The sequence below is a fragment of the Serinus canaria genome, chromosome 2 (genome assembly GCF_022539315.1).
Source record: "Serinus canaria isolate serCan28SL12 chromosome 2, serCan2020, whole genome shotgun sequence".
NCBI classification, from domain to species: Eukaryota; Metazoa; Chordata; class Aves; order Passeriformes; family Fringillidae; genus Serinus; species Serinus canaria.
In genome coordinates this window covers 147,541,038-147,556,650 of record NC_066315.1, presented here as the reverse complement: position 1 = coordinate 147,556,650, position 15,613 = coordinate 147,541,038, and the positions used below count along the sequence as shown (strand labels likewise).

The window sequence follows — 15,613 nt, the reverse complement described above, 5'->3', positions numbered from 1 at the left end:
TGGCACCCATCTGTGGCCTCTCTGCTTCCTCCTTGAGTTGTTTTCCCGAGGTGCCTGCAGGGAGTTGCTCGTTTGCATCAGACCTTTGTTCCCAGCACCTCAGGCACCTTCTGGCTGTCGGGACAGGCTGTGGCTGGTGGGTCTGTGGTGCTGCCAGCTGCTTGAAAGCTTGGATTTGCCCACAGTGTTGTGAAGTTTCCCTCCCACACAATACCAGCCTCTGCAAGCCTCCTGCTTGCTTTGCTGCTGTCCATCTTCCTTCAGGTCTGGGCTCGCCATTCACTTTGCACTGGATGTCCAACCCCAGGGCATGGGACACAAGGGAAATTTGGGGCACTGCAGGTTCTGAACTAAAAAGATGCTTCTGAGGGTGTTCACATTGCTGCTCTTAGACACAGAGTCCTGCTGGGCTTGATGGAACCTCTTCTTTCTCAGTCTCCATGAACTTACTAAACATGGCTTGTGTTTCCTTCCTGTAGGCTCGAAAGAATTTTGTTTTACATTTCTCTGTGCACTGTGTTGCTTCTGAGAGATTATTTAAAGGTTGCAGTTTGAGGAGATGTGTGAGCTGATTTAACAGCTTGATATCACCTCACCAACAGCATGATTCCACTCCTACATGTGTCATCTTCCCCCTCTCTTCAGATTTAGTGCTTTCTTAATTCTCTTTTTGCAGTTAGTTTTCTGCTCGCTTAATTTGCAGAATCAGGGTTTTAAACATTTTCTTTGGGCTATGAAACAAGAAATTTTGGGAAGCAATCACAGAGTCATTTAGGTTGGGAAAGACTGCTTAGGTCATCAGATCCAACTATGAGCCCAGCACCACGACCAAGTTCACCACTAAACAATGTCCTCAAGTGCCACATCCATATGGTTTTTGAACACTTTCTAGGCATGATGACTCTACCACTTCACAGGGCAGCCAGTTCCAAAGCTTTTACCCTTTCACTGAAGAAATTGTTCCTAATACTCAATCTAAACCTTCCTTGGTGCAGCCTGGGGCCATTTCCTCTCATCCTGCCCCTTGTTCCCTGGGAGAAGAGTCTGACCCCCACCTGGCTTCACCTTCCTGTCAGGGACTTAAAGAGAGCAGAAATGCTCCTCTGATCCTCCTTGTCTCCAGGCTGAAAACACCATCCTATAGAAAACCCTCTCACCCAACTCACTCCAGAAGGTCACCTCTGGCTCCTGGGGAACTTCCACTGGTTATGTGCTGATGTTTTGTTGGAATTCTGAGCAAGAATCACTTGTGCATCTTCATGCATGTGTGCGTGTGTGTGTGTGTGTACCTGTGTGAGCATTTTCAGTAGGAAAGTTTCAGACCATTCCAGGCACAGAAGCAAAGGCTTGGGAGTGCCTGAGAGAAGAGTCTGGGAGCAGCCATAGCCCTGGCTCCTGCTGAGCTCTGAGCTCCTGCAGCAGGGATCTGCTGCCTTGCAGAGAGACACAGCTTCCCTTGGACAGGGTTGTGAGGAGGCAGCAGAGCTCCTGCTGGCTCCCTGATCAGGATGAGAGCAGCACAGCCTGCCATGCTGCACCTGAAAGGTTGCTCATCCCTGCTCCACTAACACATCTGATTTTTAGTTACTGCATGCCAGACCTTTCTGATGGCTGACATGGCAATCTGCTACAGGTTTATGTAAAAGGTTCCTTTCTTGGGCAAGAGATATTCAAACTCTAAAAATTTCCCTGAGGGCAAACCACATTTGTTGTGTTTGAGAATGTTCCTAAATGCCTGGTTTTATAAGGGATTTCTGCTGAATCTCAAATAAGTTGGGGAGGAGGGGAGGGAAACCAAAAGGCTGTGGTGTGACCTATGAAATCCTGGCTGGTGGGGCACTGAAGAGGATGAAAGTCCAAGATGATTTTCTGGTTCTTGATGGAGAGTGACTTTTAAAGACTGCTGGTGGGCTTTTTGAACTAATACATCTTGCTTTCATCCACAAATCTGCTTTTGAAATTTTTGCTTTTATGTTACTCTGTTTTACATAGAGGAAATACTGGCCTGAATCTGATGAAATGCATAGAACACATTTACTGATGTTTTCTGAGGTCGTGCTGGTAAAACTTCAGTAATTGTAATTGGTTTTGTCAAAGAGTAGCTTATAATACAATATTTTTAGTATTTTTAATGAAGTTGCTACCTATATGCTACTTAGTATTTTTTGTAGGGTATTACATGGTAATATTTAAAAATTATTTATTTATTTATTGTATTTTACTGTTTGTAAGGAGTGTGTATTTCTCTGTTTTAGGGCATAATTCAGAAGATTGTGGACTGTCACAAAGTGAAGAATGTGGCCTGCTATGGGTTACGGCTCAGTCACCTGCAGTCTGAGGAAGTTCACTGGCTACACCTGGACATGGGGGTGTCCAATGTGAGAGAGAAATTTGAACTAGCCCACCCTCCAGAAGAATGGAAGTAAGAATATAAGTCTGTTCAATGTCAGTCATATAAGTCTTCCTGCCTTGTTGTAAAAAATATCTAAGAAAGATCTTGTAGTGGAATAGAGCTGGTGGAATGGGGGAAATAAACTCACCAAACTCCTCACTAAAAGTTGTCAGCAATGTTTTTTTTGCTTTAAAGGATTTTTGTTGTTTTAAGGGGTTTCCTGCAAACTGAAGAGAAACCTGGGATAGAGGAAGCATAAAATAGGAGCAGAAATCTCCTAGTCATTTGTGCTGGAATCTGCAAGTTTTGTTATATTTAAAAGGACAAGAATGGTATTCCTAGTTTTGGTATCAGCACATGGCTGCAGTTTTAAAAGGATAAATCTTGTTATTTAAATAAAGCCAAAAGGATATTGTTAAATACTGATTGTATTTATTTATAGACTGAGCAGGAGATATGTGATTTGAAAAGAGTGAAATGCAGTAAAAGATCATTTTATCCCTCTGCTTTTGAAAAATCTCTCAGTTGGTAAACTAACTTATATTGAGACCCAGAGCAGTAAGTGACATCTGCCTTCCTTCTCACTGTGATCTTCGCAAGTTATACCAGGAGCAATGAACAGTAGAAAGATAACTGCAGAATTTTGGGGTTTTCATAGCCTGGGTACATTTGCTGAGGTTTTTTATGCAGCTGGCTAGTTGATTAAAAGAAGTGGCATAACCTAAGTTTCTTTAGCTTTTTAGGAGGGTAAGCTGGTGATACCCACTCAGGACAGGAGGGAAGGAAACTCTCTCCACTTTTTTGGTAGAAAGACAAGAGGAAACTAAAGTTTATTTGCAGAAAGATCCAGTTGTCTGCTAGAGAAAATGGGGAGCTGTAAAATACCAATAAATCAAATAGAGATCAAACCAGGGATAGGTTACAGTGCTTACTTGTTCACTACAGGGGTGTCATGCTTCTATTTCTGTGGTTTATGTTCATAACCACAAGTGTGCTGAAGTTGCTGGTTCTTTTAAAGGATGTACATACCTTCTGCAGAAGTATTGTAAATACCCTATACATAATTTCTCACAAGTGGAGTTGTTATATTCTAGCAGATGTCACATTTGGCAATATTTAGTTTATAAATTCTCTTTAGGGTTCTGATTTTAAGAAATTCCACAAATTCAAAGAAATTAAGAATATTTTAAACCTGTGTTTCTGGAATGTTGCATATTCTCTTTTATGTATGTTATATTATATTGTTCCTGTGATCTACACAGGTATTTTCCCTCACAAGAAGTTTTTCATTGATAATATTGTGAAATCACACCTTAGAAAGGAGGAAATTCTTGAATCCTTTCTGAGATTAGTGGTGTTATCCAGTGGTGTGTGAGATGTGAATAATTTATGCTGTGGAAATTGTTACCTAGTGTACCAGTGTCAATTCCCTTTTTATAAGGCAATGCAACTTGCATGCTACACATTGCAGAACACATTTAATTGGTTTTAAAAACAAAGTTTGATATTGTTTTGAAGCTTGTGGAAAGGAATTGTGTAAAATGCTCATGAAAGAGCTATGATGAGGTGTAAATTATTCAATACCTTTCCAAGTGTCATTTAGTATGTTATCAAATACATGCAGCCTGACATACCTTTTAAACCCAGAGAGATTTGCTGTGCATAATCAAAATGCTGCTGTCATATTTGTAATGCCAAAACACAAACTGTCTAAGATCATATGACAGTACTTGTAGAAATATTTAGATTACTAAAGGGGAAGTAGTCTTGGAATGGTTCTTGAATGAAAAGCTTCCTATAGTGTTTATAAACCACTAAATACCTCACGTGATTATTTTGTTTTTATCATCCAAATTAAAGGTTTGTGTATTCACAGCATTCACAAATTACATCTTGGAATTCTTCTGGACTTATCTAGGTACTAGAAATTACATGAATTGTCAGTAGGTTGCACACAAAAGTTACCAGGATAAAATCCATCACCCAGGTGGGTGAGCCAGGGTTCGCAGGATGTGGAGCTCTTAAATCAGAGCTACACAAAATGATGAGGGTTGGTGTTAATACTGAGCCTTGAACAGCAGGCACAGCTGCTGTCCTTCATGTCTCTGACAAAACTGACCTGGGCCAGAGACCTGTTCCTTTCACTGGTGTGTTATGTCACACAAAAGGAATATCAGGAGGTTCACATAACGAGTTGTGTGTGTTGGAGCAGCCTGTTCCCCACAGGGCAGACACCTCCTAGCTCTGTAGTTGGGGTTTGTAAAGCAGGTCCCTGTAACCAGGTGACATCCATGTTTGTGGCTCTGACAGGTAGGAGACACCTGAGTGCTCAGCAGTCCTGGACTGTGAGTTTTGGTAGCTGTGATACAAAAGCCCTGGCACAGATCACCTGTGGGATGGTTTAATGAGTTGACCAAGTTGATACAACAGATCTGTCCCTCTCCTTGCTGCACTCTGTGTTGTCTCTTCTCTGGTTTCCAGTTATCCAGTCCTTTCCCCTTCCTTCTATGAGCCTTAATACTTCTATAAGTCTGCAGTGAGCTGATTCAGTTCATTAAACTCACACAAGACTTTCCCTTTGCCCTTTTGGTTTTTATCTTCTGTGTTCTGGTTACTTTCCTGTTGATGTGAACTGAATCAGAGCCTGCTGGAGGCAGGGTTGGAATTGGCCAGATTCTTTCTTTCAGTGGCACAAGTTATTAAGAGTTGGATCATCCTTTTTCTTTTGGCTCCACCAGCTGCCCTGTGCTTGGTACTGACAGGGAAGCTCCCAGAACTGCTGTGTGGTGTTCACTCTGCTGTGGATGGGTCACTTCACTCACTGCCCAACTTGTGAGCTCTGTTGATGCCCACCTTTGTGAGGTGTGTCAGTGCTTCTGAGCCCCAGTGGAGGGGCAGAGCAGAAGCAGAGTGGTGATCTTCCAGGAATAACTTACCAAACATAAGGGGAGCGATCCTCAGCTGAGATGCTTGTTCTGAGAGCAGACCTGGTTTGTGAGAAAGGGACGTGTCATTCTTGTCAGTTGGCTGCATTTCAAAGCCATAAATGTGGAGGATATTGAAAATTGAGCCCATCCTTGTGTTGGCCTTTGGAAGTCAGCTCCTTCATTCCCACAGGCTGAGATGAGGTTATAAATAGCTAATGAAGGTCACTCATGGTCACTGTCCCAGCTGAGCTGCTTTGCCTTACCTGATTTTCTCATGAGAGCCTGTTGCAAGAAGCAGCACTTTCATGGCTGATCAGTTAAGAAGACATGTCCCTATAAAGGAGAGAGATTGATTCTCCTCTGTTTGTTGGTTTGTTTTTTGTTTCTTGGTTTTATAATCCCAGAGAGTAATGGCATTCTGCATCCTAGAATTACAGAATCATTTGGTCTGGAAGACACCTCTAAGGTCATCAAGCCCTGCAGTTAACCCAACTCTGCCAAGGCCACTACTAAACCATGTCCCCAAGTGCCACATATACACATCCTTTAAATCCCTCCAGGGATGTGATGCCCCCACTTTCCTGAGCAGCCTCTTCCAGTCTCTGACAGCCCATGAAGAAATTTATTCTGATATTGAATATCCAATTTTCTGATCTATAATTCAGTCTAAACCTCTCCTGGTGCAACTTAAGATGGTTTCCTCTCATCCTATCACTTGTTACTTAGGAGAAGAGCCTGACCCCTACCTAGCTACATTCTCCTGTCAGGGAGTTGTAAAGAGTGATAAGGTCTCCCCTGAGCCTCCTTTGCTTCCTCAGCTGCTTCTCACTGTATTTGTGCTGCAGGAGAGATTTAGGTTGGATACTAGAAAAAAAGTCTTAACGGAAAGGACTGTCAAGCACTGGAACAAGCTGCCCAGGGAAGCAGTGGAGTAACCATTCTTGAAGGTGTTCCAAAGAAAGTGTGGATTTGGCACTTAAAGGCCCTGTTTAGTGGTGGACATGGTGGTGGTGCTGGGTTGATGGTTGGACTTGAAGATCTTAGAGGTCTTTTCCAACCTTAATGATTCTGTCATTCTAAAAAGCACTGGATTATAGAGCCCCCAAAAAGGAAGGAAGTATTTTACACAGTCTTATTCCATGGCAGTCTCTGCAGTTGTGTTTGGAAGTAGATTTTAGTGGATATGGCAGAATAAAAACCAGGACAGATTCTGTTTTTCTGGATAATGTGCTCGTGCTGCTTTCTCTCCCTGGCACATAAACACCTGGAGGTACAGTTTGGCTGACACCTAAATTTTAGTGAGTAACCAGTTATCTGCTGGGGATCATGAAATGTAAAGGCTGATCAGCAATAGAAGGTGATTCCATGTTCCCTTACATATGAAAGTAATCTGTGAGAGTTTGTCTTAAAAGACGTAGAGTCTTTTTTTTGTTTATCTGTGTCTGTATCCTTGTGTCACAGAATGGTTTGGATTGAGAAGGACAATTAAGGATCACTGAGTCCAGCCCCCTGCCATGGGCAGAGACACCTTCCACTATCCCTGGTTGCTCCAAGCCCCATCCAGCCTGGCATTGAACACTTCAGCCACAGCTTCTCTGTGCCAGGGCCTCACCACACTCAGAGTAAAACTTTTCTCCCATGTATCCACAGCAAATCTGCTCTGTCAGGTGTTCTCAGCCTCCCGCACTTCACTCTTTATTTTAACAGTATGTTTTCTGTGCACAGGAATTATGAAATCTATTGCCATACTACAAGACATCATTCTAGTATTCTTTGTTTGTATACAGTGTGTGTATTTACAATTTCCAGACGTTTTCCTTATTTTAATGGTTTCTTACAGGACAGTGTATTTTCAATGAATTCTGAGTAAATAAGGATATTGCAAGTTCTGCTTGCAGTGGAAACCTAGGCAGCACTTACCCCTAGTAAATTTTTTACCAAATCCCCTAGTAAATCTTGATTACAGGCAAATCACTTGCTGAAAAGAAGTTCTTGTCCTGCTGAAACCAACTGATAGAAATGTTGTAATATTTGCTCTTATCATGAGCAGATTGTTAAATATACTTACTTTGGGAAGTGTTTTTAAGAGTGTGTGTGAGGATATGCTGTGTTGGCACAGCCCAAGGGATGGAGACATTCATTATCAGACTTTCATTGAAGGAATGTGTCAGAGGAGGAAGCAAACAGTCTGTGTCAAACACTGTAGGCTGTTACCACAGGACAAGCAATAATACTAAGCTTAGGGATTGAAAGCAGAAGTTTATGACAAGAAATGTTACTAAATGTAGGGGCTGGAAGCAGAAGTTAAGGTTTGGGAAGTGATACAGATTTGGTGTAGGTCGTGGGCCAAGGCTCAATCTGAATTTCCCTCACTTCTGGTGTAGAATTTTCTTAAAAAGATGACTGTCAGGTTCAAAACTGTTTGGCTTTTGCATGTGTCTTGATGATGAATAAGGGAGCGGAGAACCCTTCTACAGAAAAATCCCTTCAAAACCTGTGGAAAATCCAGGGGTGAATATTGGAGCATAGATCAGAGAAGGAGCAGTCGTGTTCCTTGCTCTGCTGTAGGATGTGGCTCCCTGGTGAGTGACACTGTTTGTCACTCCTGGAGCAGCAGGATCAGCGTTTTAAGTCCCTGCTTGTGACAAGCAGAGATAAAAGCTATTGCCAGGGGTCATGTCAGTGCTTCTGGCAGCTCATCTGTTGTCACCTAACTGGGGCCTCCCTTCCCATGGATCTGGAGCTTATCTGCTCCAAGTCTTGATGCTTCAGTACTCTCTGAGCTCTGAGAAGGCAGCAAGGCTCTAAGTTTGCTTCTGTTACAAAGGTCCTTTGTAAACATCTCTGTGAAATGTCTGTTACACATAAATTCCAGTTTAGTTCTCTTGACTAATCAAAAAGGAAGTTTTCCATTCGTTTTCTAAGGTTATTTTGAGTTTATTTGTATTTTTAAGAATGTTTTGATTAAATCTTAATTTTAATTCTGCTCAACAGTCTCTTCTTCTTGCCTTTCAGATATGAATTGAGAATTCGGTATTTGCCAAAAGGATTTCTAAACCAGTTCACTGAGGACAAACCCACTCTAAATTTTTTCTATCAGCAGGTATGTTCAGTTCTTCAGCTTTGTCTTTTGCTGATTTTGCTGAACTTAGAAAACTCTGGGTTTGTTTATGTGGGTGGCATATTACTGCAGAAACAGAAAAATGGAAAAATCTTAGGTTGCATATATAAAGCAGAAAGGGCACAAAGCCCATGGCATCTTTCTGCTCGAGAAGTGGTGAGGAATGTGTTCCAAAACCAAGGTGATTCTGCAGGTAATAATTGTCCTAACTCAAATAAAATTGTCTGTTGTTCCACTGGCTTCGTAGAGTTAATTCACACTTCATTAAACTGATGAATTTCTTTATTTTTATTTTTAAGTTTAAAATAAGTGACAATTTCACTACAAACCATCAAATGGTTTTCCCACTCACATTCTTAGGTTATTTTCTTGGGTTTAAAAGATTTTAAGAGATTACTAAAACTGTGTAATAGTCAAAGTTTCTATAAATTAAACACTAAATTCTAATTTTATTCAGGTGAATTATTTTATTCTGCTTTTACACTGACAAGCTCACAATAAAATCTCCTGGGGGTATTTTTAAGGGGAGTCAGGACTAAAATGGTTACACTACTTCCAGCAAGCACAACTGTGCACACAACATTCTTGTCTTAGGTAAATTACTTTTAATTTTTTTTTACTGTGTGATGCAGTTTTTATATTGATCTATGATGAAGTTGACCTCTGAAAAGAAACTTCTCCTGTAGTGCTTCCTTTGACTTCACATTCTAGTTTAAGTGATTTGTGTGCTATGCTGGATTCAGCCTAAAATGTCTGAATTTTGGTGAGTTTTTCGTGTAGTACTGCCAGGGGTTCTTGTACAACAAAGTCATGTTCCTTTTTCCTTTAGCAGCAGGGAACTTCCTTCATGCTGGCTTTAAACACAAGAGATTTGTGTTTCCCATGATGCAAAAGTGGGTGATGAGTTCCAAAATAATTCCTGTTCAACACCTGGCAAGCCTGCAGTGTCCTCTCGTTTCTGCCTCAGGGAACTGTTTCTATAAAGCAAGGGGTTTGAAATGCCAGAGGAATATTTCTTAACTTCTAACTAAATTTGGAGAAATCATTACAAATGGGTGCAAATGGCTCAGAATAGAAGGTTTTGGAAGGTCATTGGGACTGATAGGCAGAGCTGACAGCTGCCTGTATCTGACAGTGCCCTGAATCCCAGTGCTCTTATAAAATGAAAATCAGAGGTTTTTGTCTCCTTGCTCTTCACGAAATCCCATTTATTTTCTCTTCCCCTTTCTTTTTCACTTTATAGTGAGGTATTTCTGAATCCAGTTCTTTAAGAGTCACTGCTCTTTGTTTTGGGGTGCTGTAAGGTATTTGGGTCTCCGTTGTCATGGAAATCAGGTGCAGAACTTGCCAGAACTGTCATTCTCTATCCATAATTCTGCTTTGCTCCATAAATTTCACATGTCCTCTTGGATAAACTAGGACAATAACTTTTATGTGGTAAAGTGTTAAGGCAGCAGCAGTGACGTATGAAAAGAAGGCAAGAGAAGAATTTAAGCAGTAACACTGCATCATAAGCCAGGCCCACAGCAGGGCTTGGAGGGGGGGGGGATATATAAAAACCAGGGAAAGATGATTTTTCACATTCTGTTCCTATCTCAGTGTCATTCCTGCAACATTTTAACATCTTTTGCTTAACCACTGCTCTCAGTCAGATGCATCATGTTGTGTGTAGGCAAGAGCAACAGAATGTACAGAATTCATACATGCATACATAGCCTGAGCTTTTTGCACAGAGGTAACTGTCAGAGATAAGGAGTGTAGAACCCAGTTAAAAAATTTTAAAAATCTGACAGAAACAACGCCTCTGTTGTCAAATTGGCTTTTCTCAATGTAAAACTCAAAGACATTGCTGTCTTGTATGTTACAAATGAGCAAAAAAAGATTTTTGTGAGGACCAGATGCCTGTGATTTTCTTGTCAGAATGAGACTGGGAACCTTTCTGCTAACTTGGTAATAACCAAACACATTGTTTGTCTTACTAAAAATGTATAGCAACAAATTTAAAAGTTCATGGAGAAGGAGAAGAAACATGGTTACCTCTGTCACCCATGGGAATTGAAATTTTCATGATTTTCTTGAATCTGAGTTGCAAGCCCCACAGTATTGTTGAAGAAGAAAGTTTAAATCCTCAAGTGATCTTCAACTTCTGGAAAAGTACAGAGCATTTTGTAAAGATAACAAAATGTTACTTTAATCACTGTCAACAGGCAGGGTTTATTCATCCAGCTCACCCAGAGCACAATTACCAGGCTGTTAAATCCAAAGCTGGCACACGTTTGTGCCTGCACATGCATGACTGCTCCCATTCACTGCAGCGAGTGCACTGCCCTCTGCAAAGGGCTGCAGTTCAGGCTTCTCAGCTTGGCCTTGATATGTGAAATCACTATTTTCTCCTTGATTTTTGACTGTTTTAAGGATGCTGTGACCTTTCTTTGGTTTTGAATATTCTTCATCTTCAAGAGTCTCGACCAGCTCAAGAACCTGTGCCCAGAAGTGTTTGTGCTTGACGTGCTGTGCTCGTTCTGCCATCTGCGGTGGGCGTGAGCTGCTCTTAATTGGGAGTGGAAAGCAGGGCACTTAATGAGACCTTTCATTCTGCAAGCTGGACAGCAAGGGATTAAAATTGGTGTGTGGGAGCAGGGGGAAACCACACAACTCGTTAATAACATCAGAATCAGTCCCTCTAAAGATGCCTCTTGTGCTCAGGCTGTGCCTCAGCTTTGAGGCCAGAGATGGGGAGAGGCTGATCTTCAGGTCATTCCCCTTCACTGGAGGAGTGGTGTGTTCCAGTCATGTCATTTCACATCCCACTTGAGAGCTTTGATCAACAAACTAATGCTGGAACTGTGCCTTTTTGTTTTGTTACTGCTCTCTTTGGCAGGTGTCAGAGGCAGTGGGTGACAGGACTTCAGGGGTGTCCTCTATTTTTTCAATCTGTGGAGCACTTAGGTGGTGATTCTGCATGGACTGCATTACTCCCTTGGGCCCAACTGCTTACAGTTTCAGCCACATTAGGCAAATTGGATCCCACCCAGTGCTGTTTTTATTGTGAGGCTGAAGTATTCAAAAATCAGGAAAAGCCAGATTTATGGTTGTCTCCACAGTTGGCAGATGCTCACTGCACAGGTTTTATGTGCCAGCCTTCAGTTGTGTCCTGTGGTACTGAATGCCCAAATCTGAACCAAAGTGAGCTCTAATCCCACCCACAAAACCTTGAAAGTGTAGTACAGTGAATAAAAATACTGTAAGTAAGTTAAGATTTATCAAGAAGTGGCATCCTTTGTGTGTGTGTGTGTGTGTGTGTGTGTGTTCTGTTGGCTGTTTTGTAAGTCTCTAGTGAAGATACCTAGATTTCTGTATGAATTATTAACATTTTTCAGAGAAAACGAACATAAAGGTACAAAAGGAGAATTAAAAATCGCAGATTTTGAGTAATAAGATTTCACCATTTTCCTATCCTTTTTGGGAGTATTTTCAGTTGCTTTAAATAAGCTTTGGTGAAATTCCTAGTGGGTGCCTTCCTCTCCCTGAGTTCCAGTGACATGGCTGTTGGGAAGTGGAAATAAAGGGGACAGGCTCCTCTTTTTTGCCTTAGTAGCCGAGTGAGCAACAAGAGCCATATCTCAAGTGAAGATAGAATACAGCTTTTAAAAAACATTCATGTAATGAGAATCAGACGTAAGCTACTTGAATTGCCTTCCTTTTATTGTGGGACAAGAGCCTGCACACATTTATCCTTGAATAACATGTTAGCCTGCAGTAATTGGAGATGGTTTATCCCTTGATGAAAAGGGAGTAAGCATCTGTATGGGGGGTGGGGGCAGCTCTTGGGCATCAGCTGTTCCATTGTTGCTGTCCTTGTGCTTCAAACAGAAGACTTTCAAAGTAACTTTCTGGTTTTTTTTTTTAAGATCCCAGTGATCAAGAAAGGGTTGTTTTTATCAGTGTTGAATTTTTTCTCTGCTGCCTTGTTTAGCCTGCAGTGTGGAGCTAGCCTGGAAATGTTCATTTATGTAATAAAGGAGACCACAGGACTGAACTGTGTTTTGAATTTACTTTTTAAAATTAACCAAAGTTTGTGTAAGAAGAAATTGCAATCAGGGGATGATCTTGAGTTAGGGCAGGTCAGTGATGCCCTGAAAAAACTGAGCTGAATTCTGTGCCTAAATTCTGAGGGCTCTGTGCCTCACCAGACAAGTACACTGCAGGTTCATTTTCATAAGAAAACTCTATTTTTATAAAGAAAAAGTTTAAAAAAAAAAAAGGCAAAAACATCCCCAGAAAAAGCGGAGAAAAAGTTTTTTGTGGACAATTGGCACTTCTTTTCTCTGCCTCTGTAGTGTCTGCAAAGATTATGTTCACACTCAAAAGGTATTTCATTAAATGAAATACCTCTTTATATTGTGGCAGATAAATACATCATGCAAATTAAATTATTTTTATAAGTCTGTCCCTGACATGTAGGAAATTTTAAGTCCAGGCAATTATTGTAATAACTTAATGATTAAAGTTTTATAAGACTTAGGTGCATGAGATGTAATTTAAAATGCAGGCTGGGAATTAGACTCTTTAACCTAATTAAATAACAACATCTCTTACACCCTAATAAAAATAGGAGACCTGAAGCAAATGACTTTGACAGGAAAAGCTTTGAAGGAAATGAAGGACACTGGGAGAAAAGCTGGCCTTGTTCCTGATGTTGGCAGCCTATTTAAAACAAAAAACCCTCAACAAAACAAAAAAAAAATCCACACAAAACCCAGCAGATCTTTCATGAAGAGTTAAAGGCTGAGGCATAAACTGTGCCCTACAGGAAGGTGGCAATAAAAGAACTGCAGCTGATAAAAAAGATACTAAAAATATATTTTTTGATAAAAATATAAATGAATCTGAACCTCTCCTGTCTGCTCTTAACAGCTTGAAAAGACAATTAAAAGTGAGGTTTCCTTGACAGGGGTAGGTTTCTGAAGTTGCTGATTTTCACAGTATCCTATAAAGTATTTATTTTTTCCTGTAAAAGTTGATTTACACCCTCCAAACTATGCTGACATTCTTGTTTTAGGCTCTGCTGTTTGTAGAGTTGTGGAGCTGCTTTGGCTACAAATGTTGTGTGCCCAATGTCTGCTTTGCCTTAGTGCTGTGTGGTAGGAATGTGAAACTTCCTCTTATTCCTTAACACCTCCTAACTGGTCAGCCAAGCTCAGGCCAAAGGAAAGGGGTTGCTTTGATTTAAAATTTCCACCTGTCAGCCAGAGCAGTGAGAATCATCCTTTGTGGGCTTTTCTCAAATAGCTCATAATTCAGCCTGATAGATTTAAAATTCTAGAGCCAGGTTTCCATGGACTGATGTGTGGAAATGTCTCTTTAGTAGTCTGGAACAAATGTGACTGCAATTAGCAGATTAAGTTGTGTATAACAACAAAAAGAAACCCACAGAAAAGTTGATTTATGTAGATGCTAGGACTCTCTTGATCTAGAAACTCCAAACTGTGTGTTGGAAAGGAGAGGAATAAAAGGAGCTGGGAGCAAGGCCTGTTCAGTAGTTTGAGTTCTGCATGGCTCCCAAGAGTCCAGTCCTACTTTGTGGCAGGGCTGCGAGGCAGCAGCTTCTCTTGCAGTGACATCTGGAGCTCAGCCTGCCCGGACAGACGGCACCATTTTTAGCTGCTCTGCCCCTAACAATGCCTTGTCACAAGTTGGTTTCCCTCCAGCCCATCTCTAATGCCCTTATTATTAACAGAGGAGCTTCCAAAACTAGTTAGAGATGTCAAAGATCACCCCTAGATAATATAGAGACTGTGACCTTGGGACACAGAGAGGAGGAGCAGCTGAGGGCAGATGGCAGATGAATGTTATCCTGATACTGGATCTGGGCTTTTAACTCCCCTAGATGAGGCCAAAGCCCTAATTTTCCCTAATATTGACTTATCTCCTATAGCAAATTTAATACTATCAGATGGGTGAATAGGGGTGGGAACACATATGTGTTTCCCTCCTGTGTATATTTTAAAAACTACCATTATGATCATTAAGGTGGCTCCTAAAAGTACTGATGACATTAAAAGCTGACATTGGGCTTTTGTGCATATGGGGCTTCATTCAGAGCAGATGAGGCACAAATCTTTCAGGGTTAATGCTGCATCAGATTTCTGAGGCTGTTGTAGTGAGGGTTGGGACCCTGATCTTCCAAGCTGATTTAGTAGTGATGAAAATTTGGTGTCCTACATAAACCTGGAAAACAAGGATGGAGGAGCAGTTTGGTCCTTAAAGATAGCAGAATTTATCCTGGGTGGCTGTTCCACATTAACCCAATCATGTGTCTGTCCTGCAGTGATGCTGTGGTGTGTTTAACACTGCAAGGAGCAATACAGCTGAAAGCAGAGAGAATATCTGGGATCCTTCTTTTTGGTGGGATGCACAGAAGGGTTGTGTCATGGACTGGGGTGGAATTGTGTGTTGTACCTGCTGCAGGTGCAGAGCAGAGCAGTGTTCTTAATTTTGAATGGGAAATTGTGGGGAAAACAAATGAGCTGTGTACTTGGATTTTTGTCTTGGTCACAAAAGTGGTTGCTGAAGATCAGATTTTCCCATGGATATATTGAGATATTCTGGTCTTTCATTACAGAAGCTGGAACTGGTAAATGGCAGGAATAATTTCTCTGGATTTTGGTAGGATAGGTGTCACCAGAAGTGTTGTGTGTTGGTGTAAAACAGAGGTAGATCCTGGTTGAATTCTGTGGTGGCTGACGGTGAGCTATAACATACAAAACCCAACACCAAATTACCTTCCAGAGTTAGAAACTTGAATGTTTAAAAGCAGGTGCTAGAACACACCTGAGCTGTTAAAAATAAATCCAGATAAATTACTGAGAATAAACAAATTATTGCATATTCAGGACAATTAAGAGGCAGGTTGTATTTTCTTAATATAAATTTCACCAACTAAGTGGAAGTACATAATTTCCCAATATATAAAAGCACCAGCTAAAAATAAATGTGTAGAACAAATGGATAAGGAAAAAGTGATGTAATATGAATCTTTGTTTTCATGCTTCATTAAATGATTGTAATTACTGTTTGTGTTCTGTGTACTGAATGGAATAGAGAAGACATTTTCTTTGTTTCCTTATCTAAATATCTCATATGTTGGGATGATTCTTTTTGGGTATGGTC

General features: G+C 40.9%; 1 protein-coding gene across 5 annotated transcripts in view; it reads left to right on the top strand.

The window, feature by feature from the left end:
* Positions 1-15,613, top strand: part of PTK2 (protein tyrosine kinase 2) — a 189,932-nt gene that overhangs the window by 93,814 nt on the left and 80,505 nt on the right. For all 5 annotated transcript variants that reach the window (XR_007777015.1, XM_050971676.1, XM_050971675.1 and 2 more), the window contains 2 exons: positions 2,256-2,422; positions 8,335-8,422. Coding sequence is in view for 4 of the 5 variants with exons in the window: in XM_050971676.1 (XP_050827633.1) it covers positions 2,256-2,422; positions 8,335-8,422 (255 nt within the window). In the remaining variant the exon portion in view is untranslated. The remainder of the gene's footprint in view (positions 1-2,255; positions 2,423-8,334; positions 8,423-15,613) is intronic.